The sequence below is a fragment of the Cyclopterus lumpus genome, chromosome 5 (genome assembly GCF_009769545.1).
Source record: "Cyclopterus lumpus isolate fCycLum1 chromosome 5, fCycLum1.pri, whole genome shotgun sequence".
NCBI classification, from domain to species: domain Eukaryota; kingdom Metazoa; phylum Chordata; class Actinopteri; order Perciformes; family Cyclopteridae; genus Cyclopterus; species Cyclopterus lumpus.
In genome coordinates, this window is record NC_046970.1 from 6,088,958 (window position 1) to 6,113,721 (window position 24,764).

Here is a 24,764-nt window from a genome sequence, read left to right on the forward strand (position 1 = left end):
CAACATGCAGTCAAGACAAGAATCCAAAGCAATGTTTTCTTCCATCGCTGCTTTGTCACTGAATGATTGCCGGGAGAGGCCGGAGCCATGACAGACATCAAGGGCTCTCGCAGCGAGGAAGGGGAGGGAAAATGTGTGTTTGTTTTTTTTTAAAATTTAAAATTCAGACTGAAAATCCATCAAGATTTGCTCAACAGATGCATCTGTCAAGCTGGTGGCGACACACAAAGTGGACTGCATAATCACATTCTCTTTGGCTGTAGCAGGGGCCACAGGTATGCGTGTACATGTGTGAATGCGCACACGGCCGCGCGAAGACGAAATCTATATTCATTACATGGACTTATATCTCAAAAGTGCGAGGTAGCAGCCGTGTCTTTGTGGAAAAACCCGCACGTGTGCGTGAATGTGGAGAGAGCGCTCGCGTCACTGCAAAAGGAAAAGGCAATTCCGTTTTCCTGTCATTGACTGAAGCTAAATACCGTTATAACATTTTTAGCCAATGCTGAAGGGGATCTGCCAAAGAAGACAACCTCTTCCGAATCGGTATCACCCACAGGTGGTTCAAATATGGGGTTATAGTGACGCTTCAAGTGTCACTAAACTCTTTCCAGTGAGTTTTCCTGGAATAATTCTTGCTCCATTTCCCAAACCAGCAGCACCCTCTTCGGTGTGCACATGCTTCAGGAAATTTTGCTCCACAGATGGCTTTACTTTTTCTTTCCATATTTTGTATTTGTCCATCTGATGACACTGTGCTTGTTTCTTCTTCTTCTTCTTCTTCTTCTTTTTACACTGATGGGTACTATTTATAATGTGCGACGCTTTGAACCTGTGAACTCTTTTGCTTAAGTGCTCTCTTACCCCAGCCCCTGATGTGCTCATGAGCCTGGTGAAGCACCGAGTGAAACGCGCCCCACAAAAGACACTTGATCGTATCCATCTTTAATGGGCTGAGTGTTGGGTTAGTACCACACACATTTTCACCTTCATTTCTCTGACCTGTTTTGGGTCACATTTTGGGAAGCAAAGAAACAGAGGAGCTGTTGAAAGTTCACTCCCGCATGGCATAATAGCATCGCATTACAAACATCAATTATTGATTCAGCCAGAGAGACATTTACTTGTTACTTTCCCCATTCACTGCCGTGGAGCAAAACACACATTTTTTTCTCAGCTCTACAACCAGACAAAATAACTGAATGGCTGAGTGTCTAAAAAAGCAGTCGAGAGGTGGATAATATCCACAAATATGCCACCTTAACAAAAAAGGAAACAAATATTGAAAATTCAAATCAAAACATATATTATATTAAAGTAATGTTATGCAACTTCAAGTTTACTTTTCAAAACTACAGCTTGGTCCTTGGGCTGACTCTCTCACACACACACACACACACACACACACACGACTCTGGGTCATTTGGTTTTGGACACACAGCGAGTGTTCTAGTGCCATTCTTTCAGTATCCCAGTGGAGCGCACGTTACAAAAACATGAGACTTTCTGATAACTCCCTGCACAACTCGCCCAGTATGGGGCCCTGCTTTCCATGAGCATTAGTGTGACTCACCCATCTGCCACGACGTAAACTCTCCCCTGAATTGTCAATCAAGTTAAAAGGAAATCAATGGTTCATGTCGAACTTTAACTTTTTAGCTGCGATTGAACTGTCAACTTAACCACTTAATGGTTAAGTGAGTGTAGCAGAGAGGAGAATACTGGTGTGTGTGTGTGTGTGTGTCTGTGTGAAGTAATATGGGGAAGCTCACCCTGTGCATGTCATTCATCCTCGTCGGTGCTTCCATGCTTGACTGATTCATTCTATTGTGTATGCAGGGATCCAGGGGCTAACAACAGGATATCAGCGCAATGCAGAAATCAGTTTGAGTCGCTCCTGGTCAGTTCTGATACCCCAACCCTCCATATCCCTGTACAGAGCCATGCTTTCAATCCATGTGATAGTTTTGTATGTTTAATTTGAATAAGTATTTATAGAGGAAAAATGTCCCCTGTGACTGTTCAACTATTATATATTTTCTAATTAGATCATTTAAAAGCAGGATTTCACTGGTGTAGTTGGTTGAGCTGGAGCTCATTTGAAACTATTAACTATTATCCGCTGATTACTTTCTACATTTATCAATTAATTTCTTTTTGGTAGTGAAAAATGGCGTCTCAATTATTAAAACAGCCACCTTCAAAATGTTTGTTTACTCCAAAGCTTGATGTCATTACTAATACAATATTATTAGTTATAAAAATTATCATCAAATATATTAATATTATTAAAAGTATTATGAATACAATAGTTATAAAAGGTATTATGAATATATAATTTTTAAAAGTATTACTAATACATTAAGATAACATGTTTACTAATATTTGATAATAAACAATATTACAAATTCACTAATAGTATTACAATTCTGAATAGATAATGTCATTACAATTATTGGGAATGTATTAAAAATGAATATATTAATATTATTGGAAATGTTTTAACATCCATCCATCCAGTTTCAGCCACTTAGTGTGGGGTCGGGTGGCATCAGGAGACGGTATTGAGGACAGTCCAGCGGAAGTTCCTGGGGACGTTTCAGGATTCGGTATTCAGGACGTTCCTGGGGACGGCATTGAGGACGTTCCTTGGGACAATCCCGGGGACGGCATTGAGGACTGTCCTGTGGACGGCATTGAGGACTGTCCTGTGGACAATCCTGGGGACGGCATTGAGGACTGTCCTGTGGACGGCATTGAGGACTGTCCTGTGGACAATCCTGGGGACGGCATTGAGGACTGTCCTTGGGACAATCCTGGGGACGGCATTGAGGACTGTCCTGTGGACAATCCTGTGGACGGCATTGAGGACTGTCCTGTGGACAATCCTGTGGACGGCATTGAGGACTGTCCTGTGGACAATCCTGTGGACGGCATTGAGGACGTTCTTGAGGACGTTCTTGAGGACAGCCTTGAGGACAGCCTTGAGGACAGGCCTGAGGACGGCCAGCCACGTATCTTTGGGTATTTCCGCGATCCATGAAGCAGAGTGGAAAGGTGCAGAGATAGATATGTCTCTTGAATATACTTGTGTTGTGTCTCCTAAAGACGATTGTGGTCTATTAATGACTTTGGCGCGCAGTAAAATACTAAAAGCTGTCAGATGAATATAGTAGTGTGGAAGTATAACGTAGCATCGAAAGAGAAAAATAAAAGACGACAATATCCAGCATGTGATGCACGGACACAGCTCTCATGCTCGTGACACAATTAATCTATGAATGAATGAGCTGCTTGGTTGGGACAGATGAAGGTTACGACATGTTTACACACATGCAGCCAAAAGATAAGGCCTTAATTGAACATCTACCAAATTGAATCCAACCTTTTGGACAAGAAAACCTGTAGCAGTAATAACTGTTGCACATCATTTAGAAATTTCAGAGATAATATATTGCAAAAATGTTTAGTTAAAAACCATTTCAATGACTGGAGATAGTGATCTGAACTGACTCATGTTATTTTTAAATAGAAAAAACGGTCCAACTGTGAACTGTTTTAAACCATACAGCCTAAACTATATTTATAATTACCTTGTGTTACAAATTATGCCAAAGCAGCTAGTAATGAAAATGCATTGAGCAATAGTTGGAGTTCCCGAGCTGCGGATACAATCGTCATGGAGGCGGAACAGAGCGAGGTCGCAGAGTAATAACGTACTGAAACTGGGAGGACTTCGAAGCGGATATTTTTCCACAGGTCGAGAGTCCTTTTTCTTTCTGTGCCGAGCAGAACACAGCGGAACTTTATTCCGTGGGATATTATTTTGAATTTCTTTATATTGTGTGATTTAAATGTGTAATTGTTTTCTATCAAAATCAAAGTAAATACTTAGTATTGTATTTAAACTTCGAACCACTTTTTGGCCTTTATTTTGTTGACTGATTCCTTGTTGGGCCGAGAGGCTCAGTCGTGCGTCCCGAGGAGATTCTCTGCGAAGGACAAAGAAAGTCTGGCATTACATTTGTTTAAATAAATAAATCACTGTTACACATCTCCCGCTGTGGCCTCTCAGTACCGTAAACGGAGACCGCGTGACTATTGACGACGGTGAACTTGGGGTTGCCTGCACAAAACTGAATATAACGTCAGGTTTTTAAAAAAGAAAGAGGAAAAAGCACTCTTTGTCCATCCGTTTCACTGACTATTCTCCAGTAATGTACCAGGTTAGGTTAACGTTACTTGACAAAACAAAATGCAGTGATGTTAATATAACTTGTCTTATTACTAACCTTTGGGAGCAAGAATGTTTGTTCCTACATTTGCATTAACCTTAATGCAAATTAACGATGGGAGAGGGGTGGCATTCACAAAACTCGGTCTGAGGCCAGGAAAGCTTGAGACAGTAGATGAGCTGGTATCTCAAAAGGGCACAATATATGCGATAACATTATAAATGAGGAAAGTCATGAACTTGTGGCATTGAATTGACCACTTTCAGTCCTTGCCATGTTTTTAGCAGCTCAAAAACACTAACGTTAGCTTACTTGTGACTTAAAGTTACAGCGCAGTAAAGTTTGTTCACTTTTCAGGAGCACAAAAGTGTACTAAATTAAGTCAAATGTAATTGAAAAATAAACATTTCTTGAATCAAAACTGGACATGGTCTTTTTTTATTACGTAAAGATTACTATTATTTATTTAGTAGATATTAATAAAACACAGTTTTGACAGTGCATATCTTGTCCGCTGCGGTGGAAAGCTATGAAACAGAGCTCCAGGGCTGGCTTCACACCCCTCGGCCTGGGGCCAAAGCTTGACAAGCCTCAGTTTGCATTTCAGCCCAACAGATCTTCACTATAAAAAAAAAAAAAAGGTCAAGGATCTCCCCTTTTCTCTTCACCCAACATGGCCCGAGAGCGAGGCGTACACATTCATAAAGACACGGTGTGTATCTGAACAAATGAAGCGTCCGTAGATGCTCACTTGCGTGCTTTAATGGAGAGCCAGCAATTGTCACAGGATACGAAAGTGTGAGAAACACACACACACAAAACACACACACACACATGTTCTAGGACACTGACTAAAGATTAGTGCATAAATGGAGATGAGAAGATAAAGCAGCTCGGAAGCCCGCTGTGGGAATAAAGGGGTTGATTTACTAAGCCAACCGAAAATCACTGCCTGAGCTGCAAAGATTTGCTTTGGCACATGTTTTCAATTTCGCTGGAAATTAACTAACACTCAGGATGCAAGTGGTCACAGCCTCCGTCGAGTTCATCTGAATGCACTGCTGCTTATGAAGAACGGCCGCTGGGCTATTAAACACGTGTTGTGTTTCCATTTTTCGAGAAAGTAATACAGTGCCAAAGAAAGTCTAAGTTCTCTGCTGACGAGCTTGAAATATAGGTAAATAATCAATAAAAACATTTCTGAACTGCCGCTGTGCAATTCCCTCTACTGCAGTGGACGATCCGCAATGATAAATCACTTCCAGCCACCATTTGGATAAAGTTCTTCTCCCTCTGCGCATGCCGTATTTTGTAGTTCCAAATGACAATGGCCCAAAATGTGTTGTACAATAACCCATTTGTGCGACTTTGCCGCTATTCACTTGCCAGGACACAACTCTCAAACAGCCCTATAAGTATGCCATAACTATCCAAAAGCTACCTGACTTGCAAAGCCTGTATTATAAGGGTACCTTGCTGGCTGACAACTATTCTGGATGCACTATCAGAAGGCCACTGATGTAGTTAGAGAGGGCGCTGAATAAAATATAAAGCCGAGGGTGGAAATATATACTGTATGTGTTGGGCAGTTTGGTGTGTGGGAAGAAAGCAGAACAGGGAAGGTTGGAGATGGAAGAGAACGCCATGTGTGGGTGCATACAAATGTGTGTTAAACTATATTTGTTCATGCGACTATAATGTATTTGTGAAAAGAATTACGTTAAGACTTTCAGGCACTTCCTTGCGAGGCTTTGTGTGAGCGCGTGGGGGCAATAATCCATATTGTAACCAAGGATTAAGAATAAATACATTAAAAAAGGAAAAACAAAAACATGCAAAGCGTGAGAAACTGAACAAGAGAGGTTGTGAAACAAATTAACATGGATGAGTGTGTCATGAACATAAACACAAGCAGACAGCACGAGGACGAGATTGAAAATGATAAAGTTCAACCCTGATAAAGCAGCAGGTCTGCAGAGCCATGCAGCACAAATATAACTGTTAAGGTTTCACTATGTACAGGAGTACAATTACACAATTATTACAAACAAATCACAGGTCAAAACCCTAAAACGATCTCATTATTAACACTTATCTTATGTGTAAATCAAAACATTAAGGAACGCCTGTGTATTTCAATAAGCTTCACGCGTCGTGCAGCACGAAATAATGAGAACTCTTAATAACTACTTGATCTGGATCATATTACCGTGTCATCAAAGAAGAGTGAGATCAGAAAACACAACATTTCAAAAAAGGATTGAAAAAGAAGCCGAGCAGCTGGGTCCAAAACTGAAACACGCAGACTTATTAGTTTATTTATGACATAGGTAATCTCAAATATTACGGCTGAGAATCAAACCTCAATACTGATCGACTCAAAAATAGAGTCTAGAAAACTGAAGTACCTGAAGTTAGCATTGGATGCTTTGCCAGGTCTCGTTTCTTGAATTCTATAAATCAGATATTTCCTGATTTAAAGTGAAACGTTGGACAGTTTTACAAAACTTTGTAGCTCACGGCTCCTTGTGTTCATAACACATTCAAACGCTGCTGTTTGAGAAGTTTGGATGGTTGTGTTAAATAAACTAAAAGTCACTCAAAGAAAATTATTTGTATATCTTATTGACACCAATACTACAAAAAACATCCATCCACAGAAGGCCGGCTGCTCCTTTCCCTGAGGTCGAGCGGACATAGGTGGTGTGTGTGTGTGCATGTGTGTGTGTGTGCGTCCTCTACTCACTGAGTCTCTTTGCAGCCTCCAAGGCCTCAGAAGCTGAGTCGGCCACATAGAAGCGTTGGACAGCCACGCCGCTCTCTTGCATCAGCTTCTTGCTCTGGTACTCTTGCAGATTCAGCCATCTCCTGGGACTCGACCAGGTGCACTGGAGGGGGAGGAGGCAGGGAGGCAGAAGGAGTATTTGTGAGTATGAGTAGAACTTAGCAAGTGAAAGATAGTTAAAAACAGTGCAATGAAAAAAGGGTACCGATGTCGAGTGTTAAACACCAAACAATAACCCCTGCCTCAAAGTCCACAGGCTACATCCTTTCCTCTCCTCCCTCCCTGTCCCTCTCCTGTAATGAGGCAGGCGGCCGGGCCTAAGCTGCAGGGCAGCTCTGAAGCCGTTTGCTCCATCAGCAGACACAGGCCGTGTCAGCTCCAGCTGTTGTTGCTATTAAAAAGGAAATTGGCTTTTTTAATGTGACGGAGAGGCCGAGGCTGTATTAAGAGTTACAATCCCTCCACAGTAGCGCACGCCGCTGTGTGCACGCTCATGCGACCGAGTGCACGTACGGGCATGTGCAAAATGTTTTTCCACGGGGAAAATCTTCAGGGAGCCGTTAAGGAGAGAAAGGCCATTAACGTAAAGAGAAAACAAGGATTGAGAGGGAAATGATGGTGCGGCATGTAAAATGATTATCCAATGTGTATATTTTTACCCAGTGAAGATTAAACCAACATGATAATAATAATAATAATAATAATAATAATAATAATATCAGCAATGCGCCACGTTCTGCTGCCGACGAAGTTAAAACTGACGTCACCTTTGATCCACTGTAACTCTGCATGAATCTGCACATTATAATGCAGACGATGGCGGCATCTTGTGATCGCCAATGCAGGAAAAATCTAAATGCTCCATCACACCCACTGTGCCTTAAGTCCGCACGGTCGATAATCTACTCTTGACAACAATCATTAATATTTATTTTTTTAAAGAAGTAGCCCCTGGTGGGTTTTGTGCTGAACAGTGGGGAAATTACATTTCTGTGGGAACAAACACAACCTAAAATATGGCAATAGCATCAAGCAGTGCACCCCCCCCCCCCCCCCCCCCCCCCTTGTAGTTGAATCAGCTTCCTTTGTGAACATTTTTTCGAGAAAGCTGACAAAGACGGAAAAACAGACTTGGCCAACTGTTTCAAGAGGAACATGTTGGTGCTGTAATATATTTAGAGAACTGTAGTGTTAGGATCAAAGACTATGTGAAATAAATGGAGGCATGACAAAGTGTCGAAAAAAAGGTTTCATGCAAAGTAATTTGACCGCCAACAGCTTCATTTAGAAGGGAAATAAAATGTGGACTCGCTGTTGACCATACCCGACAATGTGTTTGGTCTTTTTCACATGCCACACATTCAATTTATATTATATATATGTGTATATATATATATTCAAATTATATTTTTAAAAGCTTATGAAGGGAAAAGGTAAAAGGACAAAAGTGTGTTCTCATGCATAATAATGGATAAAACACTCAGATACCCCGCGATTACCTTAAAAATGAAACGTATTGCACATGCAATTAAACATGCATACTTGAAAAAACACATATATGCATATAAAAAAGAATAAAAATATAGGAGTAGAGAATAAAGCAGGATGGATTCAAGAGCAACAAACTAAGCTGATCAAGCAAATCACATGTTTCTTAAGGCAGCAGGAACAGAAATGCTCGTGGACAAGAGTCTGCATGTGTGCATGTACACGCAATATGTGTGCCTTCTAAAGTCGCCTGTGACTCCATCATTCATGAGAGAAATATTAAGAACACATGGGTGGGAGTGTACTTGCTCAACATCTCTCAACCATTAAGTGATGGAGGACGTGAATTGTGACCATAACTAACCCTTGGGCCTGATAGTTATTAGTGATTAAAGGCTAATGAGCTTGGCATGGCCACTCTTATGGGGCACGGCACTTATTATTATTTTTTTAAAATCAGGACCTAAGCACAATGATCAATGGGCCTCAACTGAAAACAAAACCTGGATGATTGGCGATTCACAACTCATGCCAAAACCAAGGCTCTGTGTGGCACAAAGCACACGGCATTAGCATCCGTTCTCTATTTCAACTCCCGGGAGAGCCTGTCGGGAGACTTCATTAGAGCCAAATGGGTTGTTTTCTAGAAAGAACAGTACATGTTGATCCAGATTGGCCTCTTCTCTCGTATCACTCAATACAGTAATGAGGGGCATCTGCAGGTCACCTCTGCAGCGTCGCATGCGATACCACACTATTCATATGTTTCGGTTATTGCCGTTTGTATGCGCGCATGGCATTCGGAGCTATGCTTGAAAGTCGATCTCCCACACCAGCCGATATTGATGCGACTCTCTCCAAAGAGGAACTGCAGGATTGCATAAAAAGTCTGAACAGCAATATAAATAAGAATAAATCAAAAGAAAAATAATTAGAGGGGGGGGGGGGGGGGGGGGGGGTATTTGGAAAAAAAACCTGGAGTCTGCGTGCGACACAATCTCTACCTTTCTGCCTGCACGTCCACTTTTACGGAACATATCCCACATAACAAGCTGCGGAACAACTTCTGTTTTGTGGACTCATTTGACGGCTGTCAGCTACCTGCAGAGCCTCCATCTCCTAACACATCCACTTCCCCTGCCAGTTAAACTGTTTGCCTTGGGAGGATCAACTCTGCTGCCTGGGTGCATGTCTCCGTCAGTCAGTCAATCGTTTGTTCTACCTTTGACGCAAGAAAATGGCAGATGAGAGCCTTGTCACAGGAGCAGGTTTAGGCCTACTTTCAACATGAAGTGACACAAGATCACAGGGAGACATGTTCACTGACAGGTCCAACAAGTAGGATTAGATGTTGAACCCCAAAAAACATAAAAATATGATCAAGCTGGGACTGCGATCAAACGTTGGCGAGATGTGGACAACAACACTCCAAGCTCAACGCGGACAAACTAGATGTTTTCTGGTCCAAGCTTTTGGAACGCGAAACTCTTCGTAAAACAATCCATCAGTGACGAAACATTAACGTCAATTATGGCTTCACTTTTAGCATTGTAAGCATTTAGCAGCGCAAGTCCCCTGCCGGCTGCAGGCTCCGTCACGACTAGTCCATGCATCCCCAATTTTATCCAACAATTATTTCTAAAATTGCTTGTAAAAGTTCATGTGATCTGAACAGAGTTAAAATACATTTTGTTAAAGTTTGGCACATTTGATCACAAGAGAAGAGAAACCATGGGAGCCAATCCCCCCCAAAACAAGTCTGAGTAACACACTCACTACATAGAACAGTGTTGCCGTACAGACTCAAAAAGCATCATATTGTGACCTGAAAGCCACCGCCGTCATCTAAACAGACAAGACAGGTCTCAAAAGAGCCAAACTCCTGACAAAATACAGACACAAATTTCTAGAGAAATGAGAAATATTCAGCAATCATGTAAATCTGACATTAGCATTCCCAAACCAGCAAACTAGGACAAACCAATACATATAAATTAAAACGGCTCCCCTGTCACCCATGAAAAGGGAGGCGTGGGGATGAGGAGGGGAAAGAGCTACGCAGACTTCCCAAAATAACAGCTGCTGCCGACTGGAGAAGTCAAGTGGGGCTGGAGGTGTCCCTCCAGGCTCTGGCAGTTACCTTGGGCACAACACCACCTTTTCAGTGTCGCATGGGGGTCGGGAACAGTGCCCATGGACTGGCAGACCGGGGTGGTGGTTCCCATCTTCAAGAAGGGGGACCGGAGAGTGTGCTCGAACTATCGTGGTATCACACTGCTCAGCCTCCCGGGAAAAGCTTATGCCAGGGTGCTGGAGAGGAGGCTCCGACCGCTTGTCGAACCTCAGATTCAGGACGAACAGTGCGGATTCCGTCCCGGTCGTGGAACAGTGGACCAGCTCTTTACCCTCGCAAGATTACTGGAGGGGTCCTGGGAGTTTGCCCAACCAGTTTACATGTGCTTTGTAGACCTGGAGAAGGCTTTCGACAGGGTCCCTCGGGGGTTTTTGTGGGGGGTGCTGCGGGAGTATGGGGTGCCGGACCCGTTGGCACGGGCCATCCGGTCTCTGTATGCCTGCAGTAGGAGCTGTGTTCGTCTCCTCGGTAGTAAGTCAGACACGTTCTCGGTGGGTGTTGGCCTCCGCCAGGGCTGCCCTTTATCACCGGTCCTGTTCGTGACCTTCATGGACAGGATATCTAGGCGCAGCCAGGGGGTTGAGAGGATCCGGTTCGGGAGTCTCGGGATCGCCTCTCTGCTGTTTGCGGATGATGTGGTCCTGTTTGCCTCCTCGGACCGTGACCTCCAGCATTCACTGGGGCGTTTTGCAGCCGAGTGCGAAGCGGCAGGGATGAGAGTTAGCACCTCCAAATCTGAGGCCATGGTGCTCTGCCGGAAACCGGCGGATTGCTCCCTCCAGGTGGGGGCAAACTGCCTACCCCAAGCGAAGGAGTTCAAGTATCTCGGGGTCTTGTTCACGAGTGAGGGTAAGGTGGAGCGGGAGATCGATAGGCGGATCGGTGCGGCTGCAGCAGTAAAACAGGCGCTGTACCGGTCCGTCTTAGTGAAGAGGGAGCTGAGCCGGAAGGCAAAGCTCTCCATTTACTGGTCGGTCTACGTTCCAACCCTCACCTATGGTCACGAACTCTGGGTCGTGACCGAAAGAACGAGATCTCGGATACAAGCGGCCGAAATGAGCTTCCTCCGTAGGGTGGCCGGGCTCAGCCTTAGAGATAGGGTAAGGAGCTCGGACATCAGGGGGGAGCTTGGAGTCGAGTCGCTGCTCCTTCGTGTCGAAAGGAGTCAGCTGAGGTGGTTCGGGCATCTAGTTAGGATGCCTCCTGGACGCCTCCCATTAGAGGTTTTCCGGGCACGTCCAACTGGTAGGAGGCCCCGGGGAAGACCGAGGACACGCTGGAGGGATTATATCTCCCGGCTGGCCTTGGAACGCCTCGGGATCCCCCAGAATGAGCTGGAAAGTGCTGCGGGTGAGAGGGAAGCCTGGGTCGGCCTGCTGAACCTGCTGCCACCGCGACCCGACCCCGGATAAGCGGGTGATAATGGATGGATGGATGGACAACACCAAGGAATGGAACGTCTTTTTAATGTGTACCAGACACACAGACAATGTGCATCCAACGACAAGTCCACCTCATATGCAGCCTGCATATTTTTCACTTTAATCCAACTGTCTGCTGATGGCTTACTTATGTTGCCAACAGGTGTAAATCGTCATCAAAATATATCGATAATCCCAAACTTTATTTTCACACTTCAAATGACATATCTTTAATAATTCCTTCAAAGAAAAACAAAAAAGGATAACAAAAAACAACTAATAATTGCAGCAGAGACAATATTTAGAACATTTCTGGTGACAGATTGGCAAACATTGTTAATTGTGTAACCTTATATAACCATTCGGAGTAGCCTAGTTTGAGGTATTTACTAAGAGGCACGCAACTTTGTTTGTTTGTTGCCTTCATCTCCAATCTACCACTTCAAATTAGACCATAACTACAAAGATATGGAGATCATTAATACATATCAAAATGTGTAATACATATCAAATGCAAAGAATAATTCAATTTGTAATATAAATGGCATAGAAATTCACTTCAACTCTCGTCTTCTATATTTACTCTGTATTTAAAATTGGCCCCCAAGTGTCGTAATATCATGGTTTAATTGTTGTTACACTTATATTTCCAAGTTTTTTGTTTTTAATTCATATCGTGGTATCAAAGCCGAAGGTAATTTTCCACATTGTGGACGACTGAGCTCCCCAACTAATGAATCACAGCAAGTGTGCCACACTCGACTTGGTGACTACAACCATAATAACTCCAGAATCGACATATTATAGTTCAGCATGTTAGAGGCATGTAATTGATGTTTTTGTATTTGATGTTCAAAGTGCATAAAATAGTTAGTTTGTTTGTGAGTGTTTAGGTCATATCAAAAGATGGAAGCAAACATAAAACATGGAATATCATGATAATACAGTACAATGAGTTATTCTAAATGCTTTAACTGTTGACTGATATTAGAGACTCAAAGGATAATGCCAATGTTGCGGATCTGACAGATGACACGTCACCTACAAGCGAATCACACCTGTGTGAGTGTTGTGTTCTTCATTAGAATCGTTCCTCTTTTGCCTCAACTTTTTGAAATGGGCAGGAATTCCTGACAGCTTGACTTATAATAATAATACAGCATCATTAAAAAGATGAAGTGAGGCTATTACTGCAGCTGTTTGTCAAATCTGTCATGGTGAATGCTGAAATATGAGGCACATCTGGCTTGTCACCATCCAAAGGTAAACAGTCAGAAAACAGGCGGCATTCTTGTTGCTTTACCTGGCAACACATTCTGGAAGAGATGTTCTCATTATTTATAAATATAGATTTTGACCCATAAAACAACCCGACGCGCTAATTAGAAGAAATCATCCTCTAAAACATAATTGAAAGAGTTATAGAACATCTATAACACTTTCAAAAGTGTGAGGAGGTATTCCAGGCTTCCAGGGTAAAGAAAAGGAAAAGTTAAAGTAGAAGTAAAATAGTCAGTAAAACAACTGCGTTAAAAAAAAAAAAAGGTCTGTGGTTCTGGTGCATTGTGGGTAAGCTGCGCAAAGCATGCATCTGGTTCCCATTCCCATAAACTCCAGTCTCACCTGTCCACAGTCAAAAAAGGCCCAGAAAATACTTACAAAAAAGGAATACTTTGGTTTGTTGATAGAAAGTTAATGATATGAGAATTATAATACGGATTGTACCAATTTGCCCTAGTAGGAATAGATGCATCACATAAGAAGATCCCTCCCCAGTCCCTCTTATAGAATACACTCTTCCCCCCATTCAACTAATCATGAGCACAGCTATGCTATGGCTTAATGCTATCAGATAGGGAAGTGATGATACTGCCGAGGACTCAACAAGAAAGAAATAAGTTTGGCATGTCTGCCCTAGAAAAAGTGGCAAATGGCGGTATTGCAGCAAGGCAGGCAAGCAGCTGGCCTGCAGTCCCCTGAGACCCTCTCTCTACAGTAATTATCATCAGCAGCACTCTGGAGACAACCCCACCCAGTCTTTGTACCCAACTACTGTCTTACTTATTCTTAATATACACACACACACACACACGACAGTATGTGCGGGTGCAGACTGGTGAAGGCCCACTATGAAAGAAACACAGTTGCATGCTCCGACACGGGTCCGAGAAGCCATGAATATTCACAGCAAACTCTTCGACACACAAATGCACTCAAGATCTTCCTCCTGAGTGCATCCGAGTGACGGGAAGTGGGGGCGCAGTGGCAGGAGAGAGCCGGAGCGCTGACTATGATAAACAGCTATATCCTCCATTAATATATGGAGATGATGAGAAACAAGGCAACGTACCCATTTAAAAAAAAAAAAAAGGAGCAGGTCTCTGCAAATCAATAAAGACACGATTTCTCAGTAACATTAATGCTATGGAAGACAAACAGAAAGAAACTGCAATGTGCAAATTGAAAAGCGGTCACATCGGGAAGGAGTCAGAGCGCCGTCTCCTTTCACTTTCACCATCATAAGCACATGAATCTCCAGCAGGTGAAAAAAACAAAAAAACATGCCATCACTAAATCCACGGAGACATTCAGTATTGATGAGATTCCAATACCTGCCCGTCATAATTTACACCGTACTAATGATATTTAAAATATGGATGCAAGATGCAAAAAATAAAAAAATAAAAAAATAAATAAAAAAACATTACCACAAAATTCAGATGGAGGCAGAGGAGAGTCATATTGAGGAAGAACTTATTCCGTGAAAGGATGTTGCTTTCAGCAAGAGTCTTGACATTCAGAGAATGATCACAAAATGTCACGAAAATACACCGGAGCTGAGGTGGATACGAACGCTTTTTTTCCTTTTCATCTCCTTAGGGTAACATCTTTTTGTTTGAAGTCGGCAAGTCCTGCTCTCAGTCAAAATGTTATGGTGTTTTCGATTGTTTTAAATCAAAAAGTACATTATATATATAATCTCCTGTTCATTATTGAAATTCAAGCAACCTATGAATTTTAAAATCTCATTCACGAAATAAATATTTAATGTGCTCATATTGTCTCCTAAAGTGGACTGTTACTAGGATAATTAGTGTTTTTAAAACACTCACATGTAAGTACCTAGGAAAAAATAGCTTAGGAAAGAAAATAGGAAACAATTGGGATCCTTGTGTAACTAACTGCTGTAAAACAATGTTGAGGAAAGTTGAAAAAAAAAAAGAACAAAAAGACCCAAACTCACAAAAGCCATTTTGTTTATCTAAATTGTGTCTACACAAGTAAAAAAGAGAAGCAAAAAGAAAAGGAGGACTCTTAAAGTCATTAAAATGTGCTGAATAAAGTATGTCACAAAGCACTCGTGGACTCGCACAAAGACGCAGAGAGGACAGACGGTGCTACGGCAGCAGCTGCATCAGATTGCAAAGTCCTTGTCGCAGCTGTACTGATCCACGAGTGGCACTGAAGGGCAAAATGATGGTATAGTCAACGCTGCTCCCGAAAGCCCTTCTTCGGCTTGTCCATATGGCATTCAGCACTTGCGTCGTGCAACATCAGGACTTCTCTTAAGAGCCACAATACTGTGCAGTCTCATGTTTGGTTGAGAGCAGCATGCACAAAGTCAAACTGCGCTTGTTGTGAGAAGTGTCATCACAGAGAGGGGATGTCTGATTGTGGCACTTTCCAAAGTCATTTCGAGACATGCATGCCACGACTGTGCCGTTTGCCCTTCTGGTAAACTTAAGGAGTCAATATCCTCGGGCGACTTTAAAGCAGTTGTCTTTATCACTATGAGAGAGTGGAACAATGTCAAAAAGTCACCATCTGACAGACTAGTTCTGCCTCCCTTGGAAATTTATGAGAGCCATAAGCCTTAATTTACAGGGGAAGGTTACAAAGCAGGCAATCACCTTTGATCGGGCCCATAAACAGCAGCCAGTCAATGCTGCACTCCTCGTTAATCCGTCACTCAAAAATCCGAAGGGTTGACACCGCGGGTCAAAAAAGGCATTTGTTTCTGGAAGTGAAGCCTGACAGCGCCCAGCCAATCGTGAGTGAAGATGTGATTCTGCTGCCCAGACAGTTGGTATCACTCGGGGGAACATTATCTATGAAAACAGACCATTTATTTATCTGTGGTTTCAACCATCCAGCCCACACCATCTTTTATTAATGCAAATAAAGAATACGTCCTAATGTTGATTAAAGAATATATATAATCAGTATACGCAAGATAAGTTGTTAGATGCATAGATTATTTTGATAACTCAGCATGCGATTGTGTGTAAGGCATTTTGTGATGTATATATTATTAAAATGACCGTGATCTTGATTTCTCCTTTATTACACAGCGTAAAAACAGGGACACCCAATAATAAACACCCATAGAGTTGAGATGATTATTCGATTAATCTACTGACAAATTATCAAATCGGCAAGATTTTTCTTTTTTACAATGGTGAATGGAATATTTCGGGGGTTTAAACATTTAAATACATCACGGTGGGCTCTGGATATTCTTTCACAATTTACTGTCATTATATAGACAGCAATTATTTGATTAAGCTAGAAAATAATGAGTAGATTCATCTATAATGAGAAAAAGTCATTATGCGCAGCTCTTCCTGGTGTTTTCTTTGAACCTACAGTACTCAGTGATGAACTACATCAGTGGACTCTGATGGATGATGTGGAAGACACATGCAAAGTGGTTGCTGCTGCATGAGCCAATCAATATCTTATAGGACACCTGAGCAAGAGCCTCCATCACTCACCGCTCCTCAGGATAATAATGAAACTTAACAAATTACTTCATGCAGTTTATAGATTAAAGGAGTTTACAGATTATAGGAAGAGTTTATACATTATGAATGAAGATAAAGCCTCATGTAGAGCCGCATTAAGGGAAGTAAAGAACCCTTTGGATTCAGAATATACCTTGAGCACCAGACGCCATCCCACTCACACAGAGGCCTTCACCATTAACAAGGATGGACAGTGCAGATCCAATAGGGGAACTCTCAATACGTCAATCCAGGATGAATTCATAGGAGTCAATGCTGTTGCTTCTGTAGCTTCTGAGGCTAGGTAGCAACTTCACAAAAACATATTCAATTTTATTTCCTAGTTGTTGTCCTTCTGATGACCACCAGGTATTCCTCTCCAACCACAATCTCTGAAGGCTTAGTGGGTTTTTTCTTCAATTACCAGAACAAAAATCACAAGAGAAATAGAGCAGACTTTAGTACATCAGCTGTACTTTGTGTTTAATAATAAATGCCTATCTTTAGCATGGCAACAGGCTGTTAAACTAAAATTAATCAGTAAAGCTCCTCAACCATAATGTCTGTATACATATAGTATCTGATCTTCTGTGAAAAGGTAAAAAGCTAAAGAATATGGATTAGTTGTAAGTAAACTTTATATTTATCCCAGACAAAATGGAGATGCCATAAAGGATAAAATGAGATTGTTATCCTCAACTAGAATACCATCTAAATGTCACGGGCAATGTCACCATTAAAACCAAGATCCCATTGACAATGAAGCCACTGAATGTCTCCTCCTATACTCTTGGACTTCAACTGTAACTATAAATATGATAACAGTACACAAAAATAATAACTATAGCTACGTGATGGTTTGCTCGTTTTCGGGAGGTTAATGATTGGCATGTTAGCATGCAGATGTTAGCACTTAGCTCAACGCATAGCATTGCTTAAGTACGGCCTCACAGAGTCGCCAGCATGGAAGAGGACTGCTTGATGTGCACTGGGTTACTGGAAGCAGTTTTATTCAAAGTTGTTTTATTATATTTGGGCATCTGGTGCTTTTTTGTTAGTTTTCATTTTTGTTGGATTTGCTTTCTTAAAAAGGAAACTGCTCAGTGCTGTATTGCAGTAACATATCATATGTTCAGTACACATCAAACCCTTTAGAATGACAACGTTGTTTTTGTGAAAAGGAAGAATAAAGAAAACACTTGATTTGATAGAGCTGGCCCAAAGCAGTGCATTTTGGTCTACACTGCTAACCACAGCGAGTGGACCACGGCAGCTTTTAATATTTAATATTACACAGTAGTATCAACAGATGTCTGGTGAGGTTAAAATCCTCATTACTTGTCATGGCCATACCCTAACCCCTTTGAAATGACGCAGCCTTATTAGTGACGAAAAATTACTGCCGAGTTAATTAACCAGAATGCTCCTTAAGGGGCATTATCAAATGTTTAAGAAATTAACAGATTGCCAGTTCACCAACTCTATGTAATTGATTTGTTCCCATTCAGGTTATGAACTCGTCTATTTTCCCCATCCATTTAGCTAACCATCCGGGACGAATTTAAAAGGGGAACTTTATAGCGTCCACGCCCGTGTGCACGGGCTGAATCAGAGAGAGCCGTACTCAGAGCGACTATCAAAATCATCGTCATACTTATTGCGGCGGAATGTTGTTGTGCTAATGAGGTGGCAGTTTTCTACTTAGTTGTAACTCACGAATACAGGCCGCCTTGCAATTAGACAAGCCCGATGCGGTGAGCCGCGAGAGAGGCGACACGCAGTAAAGGAAATGGAGGAGGCAAGGAAGCAGAGTTGATGTGGATTTTCTGCATAAACAGGCCAGTGTGAATCACAGGCATATTTCCATGGAAAGCCAGCCGTGTAACAAGAGCATGCCTCATGAAGCATTAGTGGGCTAATTCAGAGAGCCAACTAGCCTGGTCTCCTTTAATTACTAAAGTACTTGAGTATTGATGGCAGACGTTCCCCTCGCTTTCCTCAGCTTTGGCACCGCCTCCATAGGTTTGGATGAGAAGTTTTGGCAGAGATTGTCGGGGATGGAATACTGGTTAAAGCTAAGGCCACTTCGCCATTTGGTTCGACGGATAGCAGAATGACTCATCCCCACAAACGTAACACCGCGTGGTAATCGATTGCTTTGACACTATTGGAGTTACTCGGCGTTCACAATCATTCGCCTTTACTTTCTGTTAACCTGCGACAGAAAAGGTGTTTTTAAAATAGTGTTGAAATATGAATTTGAGCTATAACGCAAAAGAGACAAATGAGACGCGTTGCACAAAAGATGTACTTTTTGCTCCTGTTCCTACCACCCCCTCGTAGATTTTCATTAGTGTTTTCACGATACTGGAATTTCTAACTTTCCAAGGATGTTGTGAGATTGACGTGGAAGAAACATTTTGTAGCATTTTAAAAGTTAAATGCATCAATCTCGTGCACTTCAGGCAAGCTCTATAAAGAACCCTGCGCTACTGTAATCAATTTAAATCATAAACTATGACTAAGTGTATATCTCTATTTTGTTTGTTGCCACAACGCTATTAAAAAATGTAAAGGAATATTCACTTAAAACCTCATTTCACTCTTGACAATCTAAGGGAACATATATTAAGAAATAAATAAATAAACGGATGTGTTTATTGGCTCCAACTAAGAATGAAAATGAAAACATATTTAGGTATATGTTTTGGGAGGATTATGTCCATGATGTAAATGTAGAGTGATTCATTCAGTCAGTAGTAACGGTCATGCAGTTGTTTGAGTGAGCTACCTGAACCTCGGCAATAGAGAATATTTGGGGGAAATCCACAAATTGATGTAGTTTTAAAAGTTTTTACCACTTGGCCACAGCCAAACCGAGGATAACATAAAGCTTGAAATATTTTACATCTCTGAAGGAACCGAAAGACGATTTTTCCCACATGAAGAGCTTGGCAATACACAGCCTGGACGCCGATGGACCCGTACTGTAGAGAAGACACATGGACCTTGAGCACCGCGGGCGGCTCATCTAGAGATTTGCCGTGTGTCGCGCTGCCCAATTTCTCCGCGAGACACACACTGTTCAGAATAAATGGGCAACGAAATATAATCCGTTGGAGGGACGGCTGTAGCAGCCTTGCTTAGGTGACGAGTACAGTATACTATCAAGGTAATTCATGGGAAACACTGAAGGCACCGCAGGTTTCACATATTCAGAACAGATAGGTATTGAATTTTTTTTTTTTTAAATCGATATTTTGGGTAACACTCATTCCTATGTCCTTGCCTCTTCAAAGCTAAGGTCGTGCCCAGAACCATTAAGAGTACAGAGAGAAAAAAAAATGACATGTGCCTGTTAGAGAGCTGGTAATAGAACAGAGGTGCAGAGACAGAGGCGGGCGCAGTAGAGCATGGCTCCAGGATTTAGATCAGTGAAACAGATTTGCATCATTGGCAGGTCTTTAGGCAGGCCAGGTCTAATCTCCTGCAGACAGGCTTAAGAAAGGAAAACCTGACTGTTCTATCTTTACAGATAGGGATTTCAGTAATTAGCATAATTAATAAGAGAGGTGGTACAGAGTCACATTCAAAGGTGTCGAGTCAAAGGGGTAGATAACGCCGTAATGAGGAGAAGGCCATGCAAGGATGTGCATCTACGTCAAGGTTGACCCCTATTTACATCCAAGTCCACATGCATGACCTTGGTTGCGGGAATACACCCCAGAGCCACATTTATGAGCGGCTAACGCAACATCAGTAACCGTGGGCGCTACAGGAGGGTTATCCCGCGCCTTGGCTGGTTCATGTTAGATCTATCGAAAAAAAAGGCAAACAACGTTTAACGCGATATGCTTTGCACCACTTCTATCACCATGGCAACCCTGTTGCTGGTAACATTTTGACATCCAAATAAAGTCTCTGAGGCTGTAATAGGAGAGTACGACAGCTGCCAACTGTTTGTAGACAATTTACGACTTTTAGAGTGGCTTTTTTGTATTGACGTCTTTATTCCCACCAGCAGCTACGATGCTACCGTAACACGGTGTGTGCATTCACACCGTGACAATTCCGTCAGCGTTTTTAATGAGACAAAAAGCATACAATCACGATGCCGGATTGACCCTGTTGAATATCCCTCAGATTAATGAGGGCAACTCAGGTCTCACAGTCTTAATAAAAATTTTAAAAAAGAAGAAAAAGTTCACAGGGAGCGGCCCCTGGCAAACCCAATTATGAACTCCAAAGCACACTTACAATACGTTTGAAGGCCTAATTTCAGAGATGATTGATGAGCCGGTATGGCAGCTGAACGTAATCTTCAACATACTGCACTTTTAATGAATTACAGCTGTCAGCCATCACTGACAGTGTTTTCTCAACTAATTTTCAGCATCACTCCCACTTCTTCCTCATTATCTGCACTTGAACAACAGCAGAAGTTAAGCTAATAGGTGTGCATTCACTCATTGCATTCCCCGTTTCGGAGACTGCCAACATTTCCTAATGACTGCAGCCCTTCTAAATTATTGAAAATGCCTAAGCACCTCACCAGCTACAGAAATGGCTATTAACCTTGGTGAAGCGATATTCAAATCCAGTTAGAGCTAACTTCGTCTTCCAGTATTCCTTGCGGGGAGGAAATGTAAATGTGTTCTTGCTGAGACAGATGGGGAAGCCGCCCGTCGTTTGAAGTTCCAGCAAAAGAAATCGTTGCAAGAGGAGGGCCCCCCACCCCCCTCGGTAAAATATTCAGGACCGAGTCTCATTGAGCCACCTCCCTTCCCAGTGTGTTCCCTTCAAACCACGCTGGGCTTCGACACCGGTGGGTTATTGCTAAGCAGGAACACCTTACAAAAGGAAGAAACTTAGCAAACGTTTACAAATCCACCGCTGTGCAGCGACAGTGAAAAACAGCCTGAGGATTATCTCGCCGTGCAGACAAGAATTCAGGAGATTTGATTTATGAGAGAGAGAGAGAGAGAGAGAGAGAGAGAGAAGAAGAAAAAAAAACACTACATCCCATTCCACCTTTAAGAGCATCCTGGAGCCTAACCATCTGAATATTGTGATGTCCTTTGCATTGTTGTTGACAAATCATCGCAAATTGAATTCCTCGGCTTAGCTGACATACTGTCAAAGCCGATTTGATTCTGCTGCAGAGATTCCCAGCTGTCAATCAGCTCAGGCTCTGATAATGTGCTATAAACCAGAGAGGAATCCTTGATCATAACTCTTATCCTCTGGCCCGAGAGAGGGAGAGAGAGAACAGGTGGAAGTCATGGAAGAGAGGGACAGCAACCAGTAAATGTGAGATTAGTCAATTTTGCAAAAGTTTACTTTTTAAGGTCACGCCACTGCATACACCACGGAGTAAAACATTACATTTTGGGAACACTCGACTTCCCGATTGCTGCAGATTGCATGCATCTATATCTGATGTATGAACACGGTACAGAGTGGGGAAATACACCTCATGCCTATCGCGCAAGCAGCGTCTCTCTGCTTGTGTGTGTGTGTCTGTGCGAGTGCGTCTGCTAGTCGGTGATACGTACATCTGGTATTTGTTATTATTCACTTTGGCTAAAATAGATTAATTCTGTTTAAATGTGACAATATGCTAATGAATAAAGTTAATTTCTAATGTGTGTATTAAAGAAAGTGTTTGAAAATGTTGGATGAATTAAAGTTGAATAACTTTTACACAGTCCTACATATATCTCTTTTAAATTGAGAGCTGAAATAGCCTCTCAACCTAATTGGGTTAAGGGGTAAACATAATGCCAAAGAAAACAAGATTTAAAAACATTAATTGAAAACATTAGGAACAGTCAAAAAGCTAAAGATTGGAAGTTGCAGTGCAGTTTAAGAAATAAAATGTAGTGAGATGCAGAAATGTATTAATATCTTTGAATCTGGTTCAATTAAAAAGGCAGCAGCAAACAGAAAAGTCTTCAATCTGGATTTAAAGGAGTGGAGGGTCTCAGCAGACCTGCAGCTTTCAGGGACTTTGTTCCAGATATGTGGAGCAGAAGAACTGAGCGCTGCTTCTCCGTGTTTAGTTCTGACTCTTGGAACAGAAAGTAGACCAGTCCCAGACGACCTAATGTAATGCGGTGGAATAAAATGTGTGAAATTTAACAGCATGTGATGCCGGAAAAAGAAGATGTATGTTAGTATCACGTTAACTGATGTGCTCCAGGCACACCAGCTGTCAAAAAAAAAAAAAAAGTAACATTCCACTCAATGTTAAACCTGTTCCAATTGTCAAAGCAAGAGAAGAAAAGCAGGCATAAAAAAAATAAACATGACATTTTGACATTGCACTGTACTGTGTGTGCCAACTTGGCTGGATTAATGTTTACAGTGTCAACCGGTTCCTGCTCTAATTTATCCTTCAAGTCTGGACACCTGCACTAAACATTTATACAGACACAAATCCAATAAAGACCAGATCGTGGATGCTGAGAACAAACGTATGAAACCGAGGCGTCGTTTGTCGCAGAATGCGCTGATATATGTATCCAGTTCTCCTGAAGCTTTTAAATGTATGAGGAGAATACAACTTTCTTCTCAGCGTTTGTTTGTTAGTCAATGCGAGGCGGAGGTTGCTGTATTTCAGATTCCTTTTCGTGGTTCATGTTTTCGTTTCATTCTGCTTTTATTCCCTAGGCCCAATGCTTTGTTTGCAAAAGAGATAATAATGTAACCGTAATCATTCCCCATTGTGTACGCAGATAAACCTAAATGGGGTTCTGCTGCTGTTGTCAGCTCGCACACAGACACACTGGAGGGTCAAAGTGCAAGAGTTCAACCTGTTGGCTGTGGTCTTATCTGCAGTTAGGAAACGTTGAGCTTTGTCCCGGTAGCAGTGTTCAGGTAACTATATCTCCATAGGTGTGTTGTTCACTAAGAGAGCATGCATGTGCTGTTAATAATCAACCAGAGAATCGTGCACACGCACGCACACACACACACACACACACACACACACACACACACACACACACACACACACACACACACACACACACACACACACACACACACACACACACACACACACACACACACACACACACACACACACACACACACACACACACACACACACACACACACACACACACACACACACACACACACACACACACACACACACACACACACACACACACACACACACACACACACACACACACACACACACACACACACACACACACACACACACACACACACACACACAGCAAGTCAATGTCAAGAGTGTCAGATTTATGCTGCACTTAGCCTTTCGTGACATTAGTGAAGAGGGACCGTGTTCCTCAGTAAAGCTCGAGTGGAGGAAATTAAGTTGAAGAGCAGCAGTAGTCACATGACGTCACGAAGCGAGCATAAACTTTGATCTGTCAAACCTCTCTGCTGGGACATGCTAACCTGCGAGCCACGTATAGCTCCACAAACAGCTCCCTCGAGAAGAGGACAACCGACACAGAAGACGGCGGAAGCCACCCGTGCGAGCCGGGACCAGCCGTGCCATTGACGCGGGCTGTGACGGTACCTTGAGCTTGTCCAGGAGTAAGTGCTTTGAGGCTGCTGTTCTCAGTCCTCTCGCTGCAGCCTGGGATGCCATGGAAGCCGCCATGTTGACACGGAAGACCGGAAAGAGAGAGAGAGAGAGAGAGAGAGAGATGACGTCGGGAGCACGTGCGAGTCCACGCGGAGCGGTTCATTGGACATCTGGAAAGACATGGGCGGTGCTTGAAATGTGTGCACGCCCAGTGTGCGTGCAGTACCGTTGACATGTACAGCGAGCATACTTAATCCAATGAGAAAAGTTTCCGTCTGATAATCAAGGCTACAATGCAATGACATCTAAATCCATCAAAACTTAAAATGGTATCACCATATGGGCCA

General features: G+C 42.4%; 1 protein-coding gene across 1 annotated transcript in view; it reads right to left on the reverse strand.

Annotated features, from left to right (window-relative positions):
• suclg2 (succinate-CoA ligase GDP-forming subunit beta) overlaps positions 1-24,516 on the reverse strand; it is an 86,903-nt gene extending 62,387 nt beyond the window's left edge. Inside the window, exons 1-2 of the mRNA XM_034532850.1 lie at positions 24,409-24,516; positions 6,982-7,123 (exon numbers count right to left, since the gene is read on the reverse strand). Of these exons, the coding sequence (XP_034388741.1) occupies positions 6,982-7,123; positions 24,409-24,492 (226 nt within the window). The 5' untranslated portion in view covers positions 24,493-24,516. The remainder of the gene's footprint in view (positions 1-6,981; positions 7,124-24,408) is intronic.
• Positions 24,517-24,764: the final 248 nt, after the last annotated feature.